Source organism: Bos indicus x Bos taurus, chromosome 8 (genome assembly GCF_003369695.1).
Source record: "Bos indicus x Bos taurus breed Angus x Brahman F1 hybrid chromosome 8, Bos_hybrid_MaternalHap_v2.0, whole genome shotgun sequence".
NCBI lineage: Eukaryota > Metazoa > Chordata > Mammalia > Artiodactyla > Bovidae > Bos > Bos indicus x Bos taurus.
In genome coordinates this window covers 77,082,710-77,103,804 of record NC_040083.1, presented here as the reverse complement: position 1 = coordinate 77,103,804, position 21,095 = coordinate 77,082,710, and the positions used below count along the sequence as shown (strand labels likewise).

Sequence of the window (21,095 nt, the reverse complement as noted above, 5' to 3'; positions counted from 1 at the left end):
GCTACCATTTTTCATTGATTATAAGCCTCACATTTTTTTTTTTCACATTTTATCAACTATGATGGTAGGATATGTTTTACAGTTGATGGTATTTCATAGATGATAGCTTTTCTTCTTGATGGTTTAAAAATAGTGATGTGTCTTAGTTGATGACATTTTAGATGAAATATGGCATTATGAAAAGGAAATAAAAGCAGTAGGTAAATAATATCACTTTCAGTACTTGACATTATTGTATAGTAAGAAAACCAACTGGAATGTTCTTAAGGGATATATTTTTAAAACCTGTGGAATCTCCAAATTCACAACAGTGGTAATACCTGTATAATCTTTTCTTTTTCCTGAATGAATTACATTTTTATTGAGTCACAAAATTCTTGTGCATTAAATCCCTTACACTGAAGTCAGCTGCCTTTTTAGTTTTCACTAAGATTTTATCTTTCACACAATGGCCATTTCCTCCCCCCCAAATAATTAATTTTGCTTTTTAATCACTTTTTTGCATACATGGTTGCTCATGATGAAGCAGAGCTGTGTGAGATGTGTCTGCAGAGGTTCTCTTGGAAGGTTCCCTTGCCAACTAAACACTCATTCCAGCAAAACACACCAACTTCATAGTAGCAAAATGACAAATTGCATCTCATGAACCTTTGTGGAACTTTCAAATTCAACTACAAAATTAAATATGTGAAAGCCACAATCTATGGTAAATGAGTTGCAGCACATCTAATGAAACACAATCAAATGCATCACTAGTGAGAAGAGATTATCTTAATGTATGATGATCAAGAATATTACATTCAAGTCTGGGTACAACACCTTAAGTCAAATTAGATTATTTTTGGAAAACAACCAAGTTATAGAACCTTGGGGAAAATCTTGGAGTAGCTCTAGATTTAGTCCAAATTATAGGGGACATAATGACTGTGTTTAGGTATTTGAAGGCTTATCATTATTGTTAGACTTTTGTCTCTAGAACTAGGACCAGTGAGAAGCAGTGCTAAGGGAATATAAAGAGGGATTTATTAGTGAAAACTCTCAAAATAATATTAGAGGTCTCAGGGCTTAATAGGGTTCCCACAGTGAATTTGTTCAAGCAGAGGCTAAATGATAATTTCCAGTATTACAGAGAAGAGTTAAACCTGGGATGAGTTGAACTCTACTCTTTAAAGTTCTGTCCAGTCCTGTTGCTGTGTAATTCTCAGAAAACACAATTAGAATAAAAAGTTGTTTTCTAGTTGGATACACCTCAATTATCTGAATTATTACCCAGCTTATTGAGTACTTACATTATAACCAGTATTATTTAGGATATGGTTGAAAATGCAAGCATATTCTTTGGGGAGCAGGGAGTGCAGAAGCAACTAAAGAAAACAGAACCCAGCACTTAAGGTAGCAAGGGGACAGATTATGGAAGGCTTTATAAGCCTTTATAAGCCAGAAGGGGTTAAAAACCATTCTTTTGTGTGGAATGACTGCTAAGGAATTAATTTTCTGAATGTTACTCATTATGGCAAAACCTGTTTCATTATATTTTAAGCTGGGTCATTTGATGTTCTTTGTAAAAAGAACATTTGAAAGCAAGTTGAAATCCTGGAGAACAAAACATGATTCTAAACAAAAAGTTTTATTTGCTCCTGAAACCCCTCCTCAGCCCCCGACCCACACCCCCAGCAAAGAGAAACCTTGAATTCTGTGGGTTATAATGCAAATGGCCGTGCTTGGTACAATGTGCTTGTTAGATAAATACTTCTTGAGTTGGTTCTTCTGTAAATAAACTCCCTTGCCCTCCCCCATATCCCAGAATTGGGAGGCCACCTAGAAAACTTTACCCCTATTCATCATGGTGCTGATGTGACACATGGCCTTATTAGGTGACCAACAGTGGAGGCACAAAAATCAGGTATTAAGAGATATCCAGTATCAGATAGGCTTTTCTGGGAGGGGATGTGTAAGAAACCTACATCAGTTGACTCTTGAACACCATATGGTATATACATTTTTACTCTATGTTGTAATGTTAATAGCTTATAATAATTTACATTAATAAATTGAATGCCTCCTTTGAGATCTTATTGTTTACCTTTTTGGATAAATTGCCTTGAGGTTTGGTTATAGTGACAGATAGGTGGCTCAGATGGTAAAGAATCTGCCTGCAATGCAGGAGACCTGGATTTGATCCCTGGGTCAGGAAGATCCCTGGAGAAGGGAATAGCAAACCCACTCCAGTATTCTTGCCTGGAGAATTCCATGGACAGGAGAACCTGGTGGGCTGCAGTCCATGGGGTCACAAAGAGTCAGACATGACTGAATAACTAACACTTTCATTTATAGAGACATGGTTAGAAAGGAAACATTTGGTAACAGAAATGAAAATACAGGCAATTTCTAATTCATTGTTGTTTTCCAAGGTGAATTTTTGAGAACTTAAGGTCAATAGAAGCATGTTATAATATAGAAAGTTACAGGCAGTCCATGAAAATCTCCTTATCCCATGATAGATATTAGGTATGTCACTAGGGCCATTAATCAACTATCCCTGACTACCACATGTGAAGTCTGAGTCTATACTTTTGAATCCAAATCAGGAATATCTTACCCTGGCAGAGCAAGTTGCAGTGGTTCTGGATTTATTCATGTGGTGGGATTTGGATTAGTGGGGGAATTGCAGATCCTTAACAACACTGCAATTCTCCAAGTGTTCAGAACTGGGAAGGCTGGGGGCAGGGCAACAGTTGTGCCCTATTACACTGTGTATGGGCTTCACATTGGTTGGGAAGTGCCTGAGCTATGTTCAAGAGCTGTGATGTTTTCACTCATGCCTCTTTTTGAGTGCTGTTTTTCTCTGAAGCTATAACTGAAACCAGAAGAGCTTTCTAGAAGAAGAAGAACTGTGTAGATTCTGAAAGAAGTGTATACCCATGAGACACAATAGTATTGTGAAATGAGTGTTGACTTTTTTGTAGGCAGTACGGGGAGGGAAATGTATGTTTTCAGTGATTGGCTATTTTAAGAGTACCTGTCTAATAACCTCTTAGAAAACACATTTTCAGCAATATGATAAAAATAGACACTTAAAAAAAATCACTTTTTTTTGTTGTTGGGTGGGGGAATCACTTGTAAGGTCCACACAAGTCCTTCTGTATACTCTCTGGATCGACTAGTTGCGGGATTTCGAACACGAAGTCAGATGCTTCTGGGTCGCTTAGAAGAACAGGATGAAGTTCTCCAGTGCCAGTTTTCTGATAACAGTGATGATGAAGAGTCAGAAGGCCAAGAGAAATCGGAAATTAGGTATGTTAATATATATATTAATATTGACTGATTTAATAAGCATAATTACATGGTACAGTAAATATATACAGAAATAGGGGTTTTTTTACATTAAAAAAATTTTAGTAGAAGAGTTAAGTGGTTTTTGCTACATATACTGTCAACTAATGTGTTTCAAAACCAGTATTTGAACACGTCAGTCTAACAACTATAAAATACCTGTGTTTTTAGAATGTTTATGGTGATTGGAGTTTAATTTTCAGAGAAAAAGATTTTGGATTTCCTAATTCTGCTGCCACAGTGGCAAAAAACATGATGAATTTTCCATTGGGTCCAACATTGTGGGGGGTATCTCTTTACTTGGTGAAATATTAGTAAATTCCATTTATTTTATGTAAGCCATAATTTAAAGAGTAATTTGGGCGAAAACTAATTTGAGGGCAGATTAAAAATGACTAACAGACAAGTTACCTTTGGTCCTGGCCTTTTCCTTTTTTAGACATAGAAGTTGCTCATGGATTCAGAAGCCAGGCTCTGTTTGTTCACTTGTTGAATTGAATGATATTCAGGATCAAACACAAAAGTCAGGATTGGAGAATGAAGGTACACAGACTCTCTCAAGTACTTTAGATCTAATATTTATAAGACACTTCTCTTTTTCTTCAAGCAATAATTTAAGAAGCATCTAGGGATTCTCAGAGACAGAAACTTGGTTTGGAGTGCTTTCCTGGCTTTTCCTTTATGTTCTCTGCTCTGTGCTCTGATTTCTTGTTCTTTTTACTCCTTAGTAAAGCTTTTTCACCAGTCAATTCTAGATAGAGTTATAGGCTAAATCTCTCAGAATGGGGATTTGATATTCAAACTTGAGTTTAACTTCCCACTCTTGCCTTCTTTAAAATCCATCTTAAGTAATTTACTGGGTGTTTCTTCACTGCTTCACTGGCACCCATGCCTACCATTAGTGGTGTATTTGATATTAGAGCCAACTTAGTCTAGCAGATGCTTGTAATGTTCACAACTGATGAGAATTTTATGCATTAAAAAATGGCATAAAAGATGTTTATGTTGCAAAAACTGTATGAGGAGATTTTAGCTCATTTTTCTTGGCTTATGAGTGGTGAAACACAAAGAATACAGAGAATATAAATAACATGATAAATAAGTCCTACACTGTGAAAATAGCATCTTTTTTAAGAGCCTAGGCATGTAATATTAAAACATGAAACGAAAATAGATTTTAAAAGTGTATAGTAGTATAGATAAGTGCTACAGTCACCATCCTTGAACCATTTGTCACTGGTCTACAACCAGGTAAGAAACTTATATCAGAATGTAAATCAGTGCATCAACTCCTTCATTGAGGAAGTCTATGAAAAAAGTCTCAGCTGAACTAAAACAGTGAGGTAATTGATCTATATTCTGGTACAAGACAGTAACAAACAGTATGGGCCCTGTTCTGATTAGTCTGGAATAGAATGCATTCTCTGATTACAGTAAAACTACAAGTTAGTAGGAAAAAAATGAAAACCTCTACCCATCTGGAGATTTAATAGCTTTTTTAAGTAGCTCAGATTAAAGAAAAAGTCAAATTGCAGAATATCTAAGAGCAATGAGAAACTGTGTCGGAACCTGCAGGATATGACTAGAGCATATACATGTTTTAAGGAAAGGAAAACTCACTGTAAGCTGGAAAACTAAAATCACAATTGCCATGTTTTTTCCTTCTCTGTCCCTTCCTCTGGTACTTCTAGACTGCTTCTGTGTCTGCTTTTTTTATTTTTAAACTCTACTTTTGTTAAATGTTTCTGAGCAGATAGTTTTATTTCTCAGCTTTGTTTCTTTTATTTTGAAGATTTAAAGATTGAATGTCTCCAGGAGAGTCAAGAGTTAAATTTGCAAAAATTAAGAAATTCAGAACTCATACTTACTGAAGCTAAACAAAAAATGAGAGAACTTACTATTAACATCAAGATGAAGGAAGATCTGATTAAAGAATTAATTAAAACAGGTAATAGTATCTAGTGAACTTATGAGAAAGAAAAGGTTCTAAAGGTGCTTCTCATGTTGTAACATTTATTTTAATTTCTGATGCTCAGGACTATCCACGTCAGTCTGGAATTTGGTATAGCAAGGTGGGCTCTAAAGCCAATACGTGGAGGTTAATTATCAAAAGAATTTTATTATGTTCAATTTTATCTATGAATTGTCCTAACCAGTGTAAACTCTGTGTTGTCCTGAATCTCTGTGGCCCTTAATGTTTTTTGTCACTTTTTAAAGAAATGTTATTCTTGGCATCTGGAAATAAGATGTCCAAGATGTTTTCCTAACTCATTTTAGTAAATACCTATTTTAAATTATTGATCTTTACTTTCTTGAATAATTTGTTTTTAACATTAATTACAAGCTTTGTATTTTAACTGTAGATAACTTTTGTTTTTCTGAAGATGTAAGGATTTGTCCTTGAGAGCTGTCTTCTTGAGTGAGCCAGGCTTTCAGCTCCTCCCCTTAGTCTCAGATTCTACCAGGTTGGGTGTATATACCACCACCTTTCCTCACCATCCAGCTCCATTAGGCTTGCTCTAAAATGCACACCTCAAGTTTTTTTGGTTCCCCCAACTAATATCAAAGTATAAGCCTTGACTACTATGAAATTCAGTAAAGAATTGAAGGAATTAGACCACTAACATTTCTTTTCCCAGTTCCAATGCAGAACAACTCTCTGGTCTCCTGGGGGAACTGAAGGAGATACTACTAATACCTTCCTCTTCTTCAAGCCCAGGGCTATAATCACACTCAGACTACACAAATTATGGGTACCAGATCCTCTGCCAGCAAGGAGAAACTTGGCTTCGCTCTCCCTCCTCTTTCTTGAAGTCTAGCTTTTTAGCTGTCAGTCTTCCTTTCTCAACTTCCTTTCCCCTACAGTTGGATACAACTGAGCGCGTGCACGCGCGCGCACACACACGCAAACACACACACACACACACACACACACACACACATAGATGCTGTCCAAAGCATTTTTGTTTCTCATTCCTGGCAGTGCATCCTTCCAGCTCCAGTTATTTCACGTGTTTGATTTTGATTGTGCTCCTTCCTCGTAGGCAGGATCGATGCCAATAAACCTCCCTTAGGTGAATCTAGGAAACAGTTTAGAAGTTTAAATGGCTTCTGCATTCCCATGATTTCAGGGTAGTGTGCAGGGAACTTGAGGATATTTACTGCTCTAAAATAAATGATTTTCTTTCAGATAGGTTATCCCACCATGAGATGTCTAGCAAGCACACTTTTGTAGCCTGGTATACCCATCCGGCACCCCACTCTAATACTCTTGCCTGGAAAATCCCATGGATGGAGGAGCTTGGTGGGCTGCAGTCCATGGGGTCGCTAAGAATCGGACACTACTGAGTGACTTCACTTTCACTTTTCACTTTCATGCATTGGAGAAGGAAACGGCAACCCACTCCAGTGTTCTTGCCTGGAGAATCCCAGGGATGGGGGAGCCTGGTGGGCTACCGTCTATGGGGTCGCACAGAGTTGGACACGACTGAAGCGACTTAGCAGCAGCAGCAGCAGCATACCCATCCTGGTTGCCTTAAAATAGAGGATATCTGCACTTAAACTGAGCAGGTTCTCTTCTTGCTCATTAGAATGGAGGGCAATTTGGAGCTTCCTGAAGACCCTTAGAGATGGTGTTTAGCAGAAGGGTCAATGTGTACTTCCTTTTCAAAGCCCTTTCCCTGAAGACTTCCCCAAATAGTAGCTACTTCAGCCAAAATGAATAACAATGACAATTATTCATCAGTTTTAATATATACTTTTTTCACATTATAATATCTCTGAAATCAGAATGCATCTTAAAAATCAGTGGCATTTCAGCATTTAACATGGTGTAATTGGTACTGTAGTTTTTCTTAGTGGTTCATAAAATATTGGTGTGTTAAACAATTTTTGGGACTTAGAGTCACTAAAACATTGTCATATATATTTTAAAGTTAGTCAGAATCAGAAATGTAGAGCCAGAAGACAACTTACATGTACTTATTTATAATTAATTAATTTTTTTAAATTAAAAGGTTTTTATTGAAATTTTGTTTTGTTTTTATTTTTATTTTTATTTTTTTTTAAATTTTATTAATAATTCAATGCCATTCTCCCAAATCTTCCCACCCTCTCCCTCTCCCACAGAGTCCATAAGACTGTTCTATACATCGGTGTCTCTTTTGCTGTCTCGTATACAGGGTTATCGTTACCATCTTTCTAAATTCCATATATATGCGTTAGTATACTGTATTGGTGTTTTTCCTTCTGGCTTACTTCACTCTGTATAATAGGCTCCAGTTTCATCCACCTCATTAGAACTGATTCAAATGTATTCTTTTTAATGGCTGAGTAATACTCCATTGTGTATATGTACCATAGCTTTCTTATCCATTCATCTGCTGATGGACATCTAGGTTGCTACTTGAAAAAAATTACTAAAAATTAAAAGATTTTATTAAAAAGTTAAAGAATTTTAAAATTCAGAGATTTATTTTAAAATTCAGAGATTTTAATTTATTAAAATTAATAAACTTTTATTAAAAATTAAGAGACTTTCAGGATACCAATATAACAACTGGACCCTATGATTATTCCTTCTATGAGCTCTAGACTCTTACTTCCCACTGCCATGGGTTTGCTAGTCCAGGAATAGCTGACTATTCAGAATAAATCAGAATCAAATTTTCAGGGTCAGTAGCTGGGCTTAGTGATGCTTTCTAAGGCCCACTAGACTTCACATTCCAGGATGTCTGGCTCTAGGTGAGTGATCACACCATCGTGATTATCTGGGTCATGAAGATCTTTTTTGTACAGTTCTTCTGTGTATTCTTGCCACCTCTTAATATCTTCTGCTTCTGTTAGGTCCATACCATTTCTGTCCTTTATCAAGCCCATCTTTGCATGAAATGTTCCCTTGGTATCTCTGATTTTCTTGAAGAGATCTCTAGTCTTTCCCATTCTGTTGTTTTCCTCTATTTCTTTGCATTGATGGCTGAGGAAGGCTTTCTTATCTCTTCTTGCTATTCTTTGGAACTCTCCATTCAGATGCTTATATCTTTCCTTTTCTCCTTTGCTTTTCGATTCTCTTCTTTTCAAGGCTATTTGTAAGGCCTCCTCAGACAGCCATTTTACATTTTTGCATTTCTTTTTCATGGGGATGGTCTTGATCCCTGTCTCCTGTACAATGTCACGAACCTCCATCCATAGTTCATAAGGCACTCTATCTATCAGATCTAGTCCCTTAAATCTATTTCTCACTTCCACTGTATAATCATAAGGGATTTGATTTAGGTCATACCTGAATGGTCTAGTGGTTTTCCCTACTTTCTTCAATTTAAGTCTGAATTTGGCAATAAGGAGTTCACGATCTGAGCCACAGTCAGCCCCCGGTCTTGTTTTTGCTGACTGTATAGAGCTTGTCCATCTTTAGCTGCAAAGAATATAATCAATCTGATTTCGGTGTTGATCATCTGGTGATGTCCACGAATAGAGTTTTCTCTTGCGTTGTTGGAAGAGGGTGTTTGCTATGACCAGTGTGTTTTCTTGGCAAAACTATATTAGTCTTTGCCCTGCTTCATTCTGTATCCCAAGGCCAAATTTGCCTGTTACTCCAGGTGTTTCTTGACTTCCTACTTTTGCATTCCAGTCATCACTGCAGATGGTGACTGCAGCCATGAAATTAAAAGACGCTTACTCTTTGGAAGGAAAGTTATGACCAACCTAGATAGCATATTCAAAAGCAGAGACATTACTTTGCCAACAAAGGTCCGTCTAGTCGAGGCTATGGTTTTTCCAGTGGTCATGTATGGATGTGAGAGTTGGACTGTGAAGAAGGCTGAGCGCCGAAGAATTGATGCTTTTGAACTGTGGTGTTGGAGAAGACTCTTGAGAGTCCCTTGGACTGCAAGGAGATCCAACTAGTCCATTCTGAAGGAGATCAGCCCTGGGATTTCTTTGGAAGAAATGATGTTGAAGCTGAAACTCCAGTACTTTGGCCACCTGATGCGAAGAGTTGACTCATTGGAAAAGACTCTGATGCTGGGAAGGGTTGGGGGCAGGAGGAGAAGGGGACGACAGAGGGTGAAATGGCTGGATGGCATCACTGACTCGATGGACGTGAGTCTGAGTGAACTCCGGGAGTTGGTGATGGACAGGGTGGCCTGGAGTGCTGCGATTCATAGGGTCGCAAAGAGTCGGACACGACTGAGCGACTGATCTGATCGATCTGATCTGATAATGAAAAGGACATATTTTTTGGGTGTTAGTTCTAAAAGGTATTGTAGGTCTTCCTTCTTGTAGGTCTTCCATTTCCTTCTCCAAGGGATCTTCCCAACCCAGGGATCTAACCCAGGTCTCCTGCAATGCGGGCAGATGCTTTAACTGCTGAGCTACCAGGGAAGCCCGTAGGTCTTCATAGAACCATTTAACTTCAGCTTCTTCAGCGTTACTAGTTGGGGTATAGACTTGGATTACTGTGATATTGAATGGTTTGCCTTGGAAACGAACAGAGATCATTCTGTCGTTTTTGAGATTCATCCAAGTACTGCATTTCGGACTCTTTTGTTGACCATGATGGCTACTCCATTTCTTCTAAGGGATTCCTGCCTGCAGTAGTAGATATAATGGTCATCTGAGTTAAATTCACCCATTCCAGTCCTTTTTAGTTCACTGATTCCTAAAATGCCGATGTTCACTCTTGCCATCTCCTGTTTGACCACTTCCAATTTTCCTTGATTCATGGACCTGACATTCCAGGTTCCTAGGCAATATTGCTCTTTACAGCATTGGACCTTGTTTCTATCACCAGTCACATCCACAACTGGGTATTGTTTTTGCTTTGGCTCCATCTCTTTATTCTTTCTGAAGTTATTTCTCCGCTGATCTCCAGTAGCATATTGGGCACCTGCTAGTGGAGGTGATGGAATTCCAGTTGAGCTATTTCAAATCCTGAAAGATGATGCTGTGAAAGTGCTGCACTCAATATGCCAGCAAATTTGGAAAACTCAGCAGTGGCCACAGGATTGGAAAAGGTCAGTTTTCATTCCAATCCCAAAGAAAAGCAGTGCCAAAGAATGCTCAAACTACCACACAATTACACTCATCTAACACGCTAGTAAAGTAATGCTCAAAATTCTCCAAGCCAGGCTTCAGCAATACGCGAACTGTGAACTTCCAGATGTTCAAGCTGGTTTTAGAAAAGGCAGAGGAACCAGAGATCAAATTGCCAACATCCACTGGATCATGGAAAAAGCAAGAGAGTTCCAGAAAAACATGTATTTCTGCTTTATTGACTATGCCAAAGACTTTGACTGTGTGGATCACAATAAACTGTGGAAAATTTTGAAAGAGATGGGAATACCAGAGCACCTGACCTGCCTCTTGAGAAACCTATATGCAGGCCAGGAAGCAACAGTTAGAACTGGGTGTGGAACAACAGACTGGTTCCAAATAGGAAAAGGAGTACGTCAAGGCTGTATATTGTCACCCTGCTTATTTAACTTATATGCAGGGTACATCATGAGAAACGCTGGACTGGAAGAAACACAAGCTGGAATCAAGATTGCCGGGAGAAATATCAATAACCTCAGATATGCAGATGACACCACCCTTATGGCAGAAAGTGAAGAGGAACTAAAAAGCCTCTTGATGAAAGTGAAAGAGGAAAGTGAAAAAGTTGGCTTAAAGCTCAACATTCAGAAAACGAAGATCATGGCATCTGGTCCCATCACTTCATGGGAAATAGATGGGGAAACAGTGGAAACAGTGTCAGACTTTATTTTTGGGGCTCCAAAATCACTGCAGATGGTGATTGCAGCCATGAAATTAAAAGACGCTTACTCTTTGGAAGGAAAGTTATGACCAACCTAGATAACATATTCAAAAGCAGAGACGTTACTTTGCCAACAAAGGTCTGTCTAGTCAAGGCTACGGTTTTTCCAGTGGCCATGTATGGATGTGAGAGTTGGACTGTGAAGAAAGCTGAGCACTGAAGAATTGATGCTTTTGAATTGTGCTGTTGGAGAAGACTCTTGAGAGTCCCTTGGACAGCAAGGAGATCCAACCAGTCCATTCTGAAGGAGATCAGCCCTGGGATTTCTTTGGAGGGAATGATGCTGAAGCTGTAACTCCAGTACTTTGGCCACTTCATGTGAAGAGTTGACTCACTGGAAAAGACTCTGATGCTGGGAGGGATTGGGGGCAGGAGACAAGGGGACGACAGAGGATGAGATGGCTGGATGGCTTCACTGACTTGATGGACGTGAGTCTGAGTGAACTCCGGGAGTTGGTGATGGACAGGGAGGCCTGGCGTGCTGTGATTCATGGCGTCACAAAGAGTCGGACACAACTGAGGGACTAAACTGAACTGAACTGAGCTGGACTTAGAATGAAAAGAGATACAGAAATAATATTTATATTCTGTTTTTCTCTATGTTCTAAATATTCAAAAGAAAAGCATTTCAAAAAAATTTATCTTTAATAAGTTCAAATGAGATGAAAAGGAGAGGGAGCCAGCTCTAGATTAAAGGATTCTTAAGAAATATAACAATAAGATGTATTGTGACCTTATTTGGATTGTGATTAAAATAGACTAATTAAAAAAAAAATAGGCTAATTGTAAGACATTTTGAAACCATTGGGAAAGTCTGAATAGGGACTGGTAGGTATTAACATTGTTGGTATGATAATGACTTTTTGGTTATTTCCATAATCTGTATAAGTGCTTGTTAAAGTATTAATATATATAGGTAATGTTATGACATCTGGAATTGTTTTAAAGTTTTAAGTAAATTAAAGAAGAAAAAAGGCATAGATGAAAAAGCAGTGGCAAAATCTTGGTAACTCTTGAATCTGGGTGATGGAGATTCATTATCAGGATTATTCTCCTACTTTTGGTATGTTGAAAAATTTTCATAATAGTGAAAAAAAGAGAATTCAGAGATAGATTATCAGTAGTAGGAAGACAAATTATAGTAAGCCAGGGGCCGAAGAGTCACCCCAAATACCTTTCTAACTGGAGTTTGATGCCTGCATAGGTAAACTGCAAATTCAGAACAAAAGATGAACCAGAAAGAAGATTGAATGGCACCAGATGGGGACAGTCATTAAGGGTCTAATTCTCAAGAGGCCAGATGACAAGTTGTGTTTGGGATGTGAAGGGACAGCTAGATTTTTAATGCTATGCCTTAAATAGTTACATGGCCAGCATTTTAAGAGTAGGGAAATTTTATGTTTTTGGTGTTTTACTTAGTTTTTAAACATAATTTACAATTGTTATTACTATTATTATTATCATGAAGGTAATGATGCCAAGTCCGTAAGCAAGCAGTATTCTCTGAAAGTAACAAAACTTGAACATGAAGCAGAACAGGCAAAAGTGGAATTAACTGAAACAGAAAAGCAACTACAGGAACTGGAAAACAAAGATCTTTCTGATGTTGCTTTGAAGGTAAAATTACAGAAGGAATTTCGTAGAAAGATGGATGCCGCTAAGCTAAGAGTCCAGGTAATTTAAAAAATGTAATTGAGAAAACTTATTTAAGGCTTCCTGCTTTTGAGGATTCTTATACCCAGTTAGGAAAGAAGTAGGATTCAGTTTTTACTGGAAGAACTGGAAGGCAAGCTTTCTTTTCCAGTATGCTGGTGGGTTTGCATAGTTTGTCTGTGTAGTATATTTCTTCATTCAAGAAGTGTATTTTAACCTTTTTATCAAAACTACATGATTATAAATGAAGATAACCACAGAAATAGTGTTATTTTCTGAAGGATAAAAATTAACTAATGATTAAATAATCATATATAAAATATCTGGTATGTATATAGCACTTTCTTGACATTCAACAATGATACCTTTTAGATAGTTTACTGAAATTATAAGTGATTGGTTTAAGAAAGGTTAATAATTGAATACTAGTTGTGCTTGTTGAAGTCGCTCAGTCGTGTCTGACTCTTTGCGACCCCATGGACTATAGCCTACCAGGCTTCTCCATCCATGGGATTCTCCAGGCAAGAATACTGGAGTGGATTACCATTTCCTTCTCCAGGGGATCTTTCCGACCCAGGGATCAAACCCGGGTCTCCCACATTGGAGGCAGATGCTTTAACCTCTGAGCCACCAGGGAAGCCTACCGAGTATTACTGCATCTTATTCTTAATTTCCTAATGCTGGACTTTGCTACAACCTCAAACATAGCTAAAGACTTATATTCTATGAGAAATACTCCATTACAGAGAGTTACTGTGTATGAAGTTATTCCCAAATGCTTTTGGTATGGTCAGAGTGCTTTGTTAGTCTGCTTATAGTGAATTTGCTAAAATGCCTTTTCCATTTCTTTTGATTCATAATCTGTTGCTTTCATATTGTTTCCACTGTAGGTAGAATGAAATTGTAGTCAACCTAGTCAGCACATTAGTTGTCTGTTTTTTAACTGTGCCACAGTTATTTTCTTTCTTTTTTTTTTTTTACTTTTATTTGCATTTATTTTTTGCGGCATTTATTCCTGGGCCATAAGTTTTTGTTTCTTCAGTTTCTTCTGGGATATCTTTTTCTTCTGTGCAACCTCCTCTTCTGGTTTAGGAACAATCTGTTCTTTTTCAGAAAGGATCCTCTCAGTGTGGCAGGGAGAGCTCCTGTAGGGGCTCATCCGACCGTGAGCTCTGTAAGTCCTGCGCCGCATCTTGGGGGCTTTGTTCACTTGGATGTGCTCCATGACCAGAGAATCTACATCTAAGCCCTTAAGTTCAGCGTTACTCTCTGCATTTCTGCGCATGCGTAGTAAAAATTCAGCACTCTTTTTGGGCCACCGACCCTGCGTCCAGCCCCACTCTTTGGCCTGTGCACACCTACCAACTCCACTGTTGTAACGACGGAATGGCACACATTGCTTCTTTAAAGTGACATCCTTCAGGTACTTGGTGGCTTTTCGGATATGCATACCCTTATGGCCTGGGCAGTTTCACGAGTGTTCTTAAAGCGAACACGAAGATTTGAACCTCTTGATTTGCATGATTTTGTGGGGTTTTCTGGGTCAAGTGAACAGCGCACCATTTTTAGGGGTCACCTCAGGCCGCTTACCGAAAAAGCCACAGTTATATTCTTTAAACAAGATAAGTGTTCATTGCACACCTCCTGTGTACCAGGTTCTATTCTAGATGGGGATGCAAAAGTGAATAGAGCAAGAGTCCCTCCTTCTAGAGTTTTTAATGCTACCTCAAATATATGGATGTTGCCATTAAAGGTTCTTTTTACTTAAGTAGCCCTCAAGTCAACACCAAGTTAAAATAACATGACTTGACACTTTGCACTTTCCTTTTGAATACATATTTTCCCTTAGCAGTTCACCTCAGAGAGTCTTGGGATCAATTCTTTTTTATTTCTCAGCCACTTAAATTAAGGCTATGATATCTAACAAAGTACTCATTTTAACAAAACATTAATAGAACAAAACAATTAAGAATTTTCCTTTGTGATTATTATGAGATTAATAATTTCATAGGTTTATATCCTACTTTTAGTACTGATAGTAATTTTTATACTCAAAATCAACAAGAACCAGTCTCGTGGTAATCAATCTACTGAGCTTCTCTATTTCTTCATAATTCAGTCCTGGAAGATTGTAGGTATCTAGGAATTTATCCATTTCTTCTAGGTTATCCAATTTTTTGGTTTATAATTATTGATCATAGTCCGTTATGATCCTTTGTATTTCTGTGGTTCAGATCAGTTCAGTTGCTCAGTCATATCCGACTCTTTGCTACCCCATGGTCTGCAGCACGCTGTGCCTCCCTGTCCATCACCAACTCCCAGCATTTACTCAAACTCATGTTCATTGAGTTGGCGATGCCATCCAACCATCTCATCTATCGTCCCCTTCTCCTCCCACCTTCAATCTTTCCCAGCATCAGAGTCTTTTCCAGTGAGTCAGTTCTTCGCATCAGGTAGGCACAGTATTGGAGTTTCAGCTTCAGCATCAGGCCTTCCAATGAATATTCAGGACTGATTACCTTTAGGATGAACTGCTTGGCTCTCCTTGCTGTCCAAGGGACTCTGAAGACTCTTCATACCACAGCATTTCTGTGGCATCACAATACAAATTCAGAAACAAATTCTCTTTCCTTTCTGATTTTATCTCTTTTTTTCTTGCTGAGCCTGGCTAACTTGTCAATTTTATTTATCTTTTCAAAGAACCAGCTCTTAGTATTGATCTTTTCTGTTGTTTTCTTTTAGTCTCTATTTCATTTATTTCTACTCTGATCTTTATTATTTTCTTTTTTCTACTAACTCTTGGCTTTGCTTGTTCTTTTCCTAGTTTTTTTAGGTGTAATGTTAGAAGATTGTTTATTTGAGATTTTCATGTTTCTTGATGTAAGCCTGTATCACTGTCCACTTGCCTCTTAAAACTGCTTTTGCTGTGTCCCATAGATTTTGGACAGTTGTGTTTCCATTTTCATTTGTCTCAAGGTACTTTTGATTCTTTTCTTTGTTGGCCTCTTGGTTGCTTAGTAGCACATTGTTTAGTCTTCATGTGTTTGTGTTTTTTCCCAATTTTCTTGAGATAGCCAACATTATTATTTTTCTAAGTAGGTTATAGCCAAAATTATTATTTTCCTATGGAGGTTATTATATTTGCCATATAAATCTATAGCTTAAGCCTTATTTGTGGATTTAGCAAAGATTATTTTTATGATTGAGATTAAAAGATTACATGAAGGATTATTTACAGTGTTTGTGAATTATCATGTCCTTTTTTGTTTTCCATGTTTCTTGTTGTGTAACTTTTTCTGCTGAAAGTACTGATAAGGAAAGGAAAGAACTTACTTAAGTTCAAAAGAAATTCTGATAGGCCAAGGACTGAAATAAGTTTCCCTTGTAGTTGTAGAAATTTCTGTACCTTTGCCATATACATGCACAGCTGCGGATGCTCAAGATGACAAGGATGGTGGTAGGGAGAAGAAGGAGGGTGATAGTTAAGTGTCTACAAAGTGCTCTATACACACAAGATGTTTTATATGTATTATTTAATCATTATTTAATCCTTTGAAGTGTGTATTTTTACACGCTTACAAATGAGGAAACAGGTTTATGAAGGTAAAATAACTTACTCATCGTCATATAATTGTGATGATAAAAGTGGTTTTTGGTACACTAACAGTTCATACCATTTAAAAATATTGAAATACTAGTTGTTTTATTGGTATAATGAAGTTATTTTAGTTTTTAAAACTTAAATTTGTATTAATTAAAAAATCTGAAATCTGTGTTCTTTGCCTTTGGATATATATATAGCATTATATGTTGTATTAATATTTTAATGCTAATAGAGTACACATTCCACATTTGAGCATCTGTGGAATAAGCACAAAAGACAATGACAACCTATCTCACTTGTAAATAAGATTATCAGTACTTATACTGATGTTTTCAATATCATGTGGAAAAGGCACTACAGTACTAATATTAACATTTTTGCTCCAATATTGCAATTACTGTCAAAAATAAGTGACAAAACCAGGGACCAAATTCAGGCTTGGGAAACTGCAGAGTCCTGTGGCATCCAAGCTAGTAGTACTCAAAGCAGTCCACTGCAGATTATTCATTATTGGTCTGCAGCGGGATAAAGGTAAATAGGAGCACAGCTTCCCTCATCAAAAAAAGTCTTGCATGGAAACACCATCAGCTGAATCTAATAATGACCTTCATGGTGCAGGCTGACCGCAGTCTGTGACTGGTACTGGTCCACAGACCACCCTTTGAATAACCCTGCTCCTAAGCTACAATGCGTCTGTGAATACTTAATTTAATTAAAACAAAATGTGTTTTTTTTCCCCCCAGCAGTTTATTGCCAAGATAAAAGATATAATTAATTGTAATCTACATAACTTACAAATAACCTCACCTTAACTTTATTTCATGTAAGATGTACTTAGTGCAATGCTAAAGTATTTAATACAAATCTGTTTGTTTGATCAAGATTAAATTGAAACACTGGTATTTTATATTAATATAGTAAGCTCTTCACAGATGTTCACAGATTTTTAGTGCTGTCTATGGATAACTTTTGCTAGAGAGCAAAAGCTTTACTTATGATAATTAAAATAATAATTATAACGGTTACTGTCTGGGAAAATGGTATAATTTCTGGTCATTTTAACTCAGGGATTAATGATTTAGGCTATAGCTGGATTTTAAATATGAGTACAATAGAATACTATGCAGTCATATAGAACAAATCTATGTGGAAAGACCTCTAAGATAAATTATATAGAAAAAAAAGGAGGTGGAGAATAGTCTACCTAGAATATATATACATAAAGTTATTTATATGCATATAAATTATTTCTTCAAGAATACTTAAGAAATTGGTAATTTTGTTTCAGGAAGCAGGACAGGTAGATTAGAGTCTTTTTAAATATAAGTTCAGTTTTGTATTGTTTTAATTTTTATTATGTACATAAAGTATTTTTAAATTAAAACACTCAAAAAAAGAAGCAGCAATGTTGGTTTTGTTCTATTTGGCTGCCAGCACCAGGAAGGTTCATCATTCTTTACATCTTGTGAAAATTATGATAGTTGACTGATTGTAAAAGTAGAAATATAGAAAACAATTGTGAAACTGTCAAGAATAAATTAAAATCTAGGAAGAAATGCCAACATGTGTAATTTTTTTTTTGTAGAAATATCAAGTATATTAATAAGAAATGCATACAAGTTTGACTATCACGTTTCACATATTGCAAATATATATACACAAATAGATGATAGAAATCCCTTAAAATTGTTGAAATAAATTTCAAAGTAAAAATAATGTAACTGATATGAAATATTCAAAGATTATAAAAAACTGTTTAAAGGCATTTTTCACATTTTAATTGAATATTTTTTAAATTAAAAAAATAATTTTAATTCATTTTATTTTATTTTTTTTCTTTGTTTCTTTTTTTTTTAATTTTATTTTATTTTTAAACTTTACAGTATTGTATTGGTTTTGCCAAATATCGAAATGACATGTGTAATTAAATGAAAAGTTTTAAGTTCACTGGAAGGATATGAGAAATGCAATTTTTTATTTTTAAATATTCCATGTGATCCAGGTCTTACAGAAGAAGCATCAAAATAGTAAGAAATTGGCATCACTGTCAATCCAAAATGAGAAACGTGCTAATGAACTAGAGCAGAATGTAGATCACATGAAATATCAAAAGGTACAGCTGCAAAAAAGACTTCGAGAAGAAAACGAAAAAAGGAAACAACTGGATGCAGAAATTAAGCGGGATCAACAAAAAATCAAAGTAATATTGTCATACTTTCCTGCTAAGCATAATATGAAATGTTCAATGGCTCAGAGCTAATGAAACCAAGGTCTTGATTCAGTTGGCTTGTGAGGTATCTAACCTTGGCCTGTCCTTGGCTGCTGTTCCCATTCACCTTAAAACTTTGTTGATCTACATAGTAAAAGCTATTTATTGAATTCTGAGTACTGTCTTGAAGGCTTTGACTTCACAAAAGAAAATGCAATGATAATTTCTCTAACTAGGACCTTAACTTCAGTTGAGGCTGTCAAAAACATCAATTTATGAAGCTGACTTTCTAAAAAATATCTAACATTTGACTAGGATTTCCCATTTTCAAAGTGCTTTGACATGCCTTGTCCAGGTGTCAGCATAGGAAAAAGTACAAGGTAAAAATGATGGTACCATTTCATTCCTAGTGTGCAGAAAAGTGGTCAGACCTGTGTGCCTAGCAGTTGTAGGCTGGGAGGAACTAGTGGTATCAGCCCAGACTCTGGAGCTTGGCTAGTGTGTGTTCAAATCCCAACTCTCTCATTCTTGGCTAGACCATTTATTGGGAAAATCACTTACCCTCTCTGTGTCTGTTAATTCTTAAATATCCTTATCATACTTGCCTCAGTAGGGCTCTTCTGAAGAAAAGGAGGCTGATAATAATCATAATAACAACAATAACGAACACTTATCTAGCACTGTGTATCAGGCTCTGTTCTATTGAAATGTTAAGCCGAACCAAAGGTTTGGGACGTAATTGGAGGTTTCCTAGATTTTAAACTTAGGAAAGTAACATATTCTCAGACCTTAGAAAAAAGAATGACAGAATTTAGACACGGAAGGGAACTTAAAGAGCATTTAAGCCAAGTTACTGATTCTTTATTTTTTTTTTAAACACTTTTATTGAGATATACTTCACATATCATGCAGTTTACCAATGTAAAGTGTATAGTTCAGTGAGTTTTGGTATATTACATTATTGATTTTTATAAACTGTGGTAAAATATAATACGAAATTGAACATTTTTACCTTGTTTAAGCATATAATTCAATGGCATTAATTACATTCACAGTGTTGTGCAACCATCGTCCCTTATCTTTTTTTAAACCTTTTCATCACCTTCAGTAACCATTAAGCAGTGAGTCCTTTTCCCCCTCTTTCCCCCAGCACCTGGTAATCTTAATCTACTTCTGTATTTATGAATTTGCCTATTCTCAACATCTTATAAAAGTGAAATCATACAATATCTGTCCTGTGTCTGGCTTATTTCATTTAGCATAAAGTTTTCAAGGTTCAGCCATGTTGTAGTATATATCAGAACTTCATTCCTTTTTATGACTGGGTAATATTCCATTACATGCATATACAACATTTTTTTTCTACGTTTATCTGATAGACACGTGGGTTGTTTCTACCTTTTGGCTGTTGAATAGTGCTGTGATAAACATTGGCATAGAAGTAACTGTTCAAGTCCCTGCTTTCAATTTGGACTTGAAATACCTTGATGTGGAATTGCTGGGTCATATGCTAATTCTGTGCTTAGCTTTTTCAGAAACTACCAACTGTTTCTGATAGTGACAGCACCATTTTACATTCTTACCAACAATGTTTGAGGGGTCTGACTTCTCATCTTCATCAACACTTGTTATTTTCTGTTTCTTTTTTGTTATAGTCATCCAAGTACATGTGAAGTGGAATGTCATTATGATTTTGATTTGCATTTCCATATTGACTAATGATATTGAGCATCTTTTCATGTGTTTATCGGCCATTTGTATATCTTTTTTGGAGAAAAGTCTTTTGAAGTTGTCTTTTTTCATTGGATTGTCTTTTGTTACTGAGTTGTGGGAATTCACTCTATTCTGGACGTTAAACTTTGATACATGACTTCCAAATATGTTTTTTCCATTCTGTAGATTATCTTTGCATTTTCTTGATAATATTCTTTGATGTGCCAAAGTTTTACATTTTTATGATGTTCCAGTTCATCTGTTTCCTTTTTTTCACTTGCGCTTTTCTGTTCCTTTTTTTCACTTGCGCTTTTAGTGTCATATCTAAGAATTCATTTCCAGATCTAAGGTCATAAGGACTTACCCACCCCGTGTTGTCTTCTGGAGTTTTATGGTTTTAGCTCTTGTGTTTAGGTCCTTGGGCCATTTTGAGTTAATTTTTGTATGTGGTGTGAGGTAGGGGACCACCTTCATTCTTTTGCATGTGGAAATCCAGCACCATCTACTGAAAGACAATTATTTTTCTGTTGAATGGACTTGGTACCCTTGTCAAAAATCAGTTGACGATAGATCTATGAATTTGTTTCTAAACATTCAGTTCTATTCCATTTGTTTCTGTGTCTGTCCTTGTGCCAGTACACACTGTTTTGTTTACAGTAGCTTTGCAGTAGATTTTGAAATTGGGAATTAAGTCCTCCAACTTTGTACTTTTCCAGCATTGTTTTGGCTATTCGGACCTTTGCAATTCCATATGAATTTAAGGGTCAGCT

At 36.6% G+C, this 21,095-nt stretch overlaps 1 protein-coding gene and 1 pseudogene across 9 annotated transcripts in view; one reads left to right on the top strand and one right to left on the bottom strand.

Moving 5' to 3' along the window:
• Window positions 1–21,095, top strand: part of KIF27 (kinesin family member 27) — a 92,912-nt gene that overhangs the window by 37,018 nt on the left and 34,799 nt on the right. For all 9 annotated transcript variants that reach the window (XM_027550105.1, XM_027550103.1, XM_027550106.1 and 6 more), the window contains 5 exons: window positions 3,125–3,294; window positions 3,773–3,876; window positions 5,126–5,281; window positions 12,615–12,820; window positions 18,406–18,603. In XM_027550105.1, the coding sequence (XP_027405906.1) occupies window positions 3,125–3,294; window positions 3,773–3,876; window positions 5,126–5,281; window positions 12,615–12,820; window positions 18,406–18,603 (834 nt within the window). The remainder of the gene's footprint in view (window positions 1–3,124; window positions 3,295–3,772; window positions 3,877–5,125; window positions 5,282–12,614; window positions 12,821–18,405; window positions 18,604–21,095) is intronic.
• On the bottom strand, window positions 13,809–14,998 carry LOC113897397 (annotated as a pseudogene).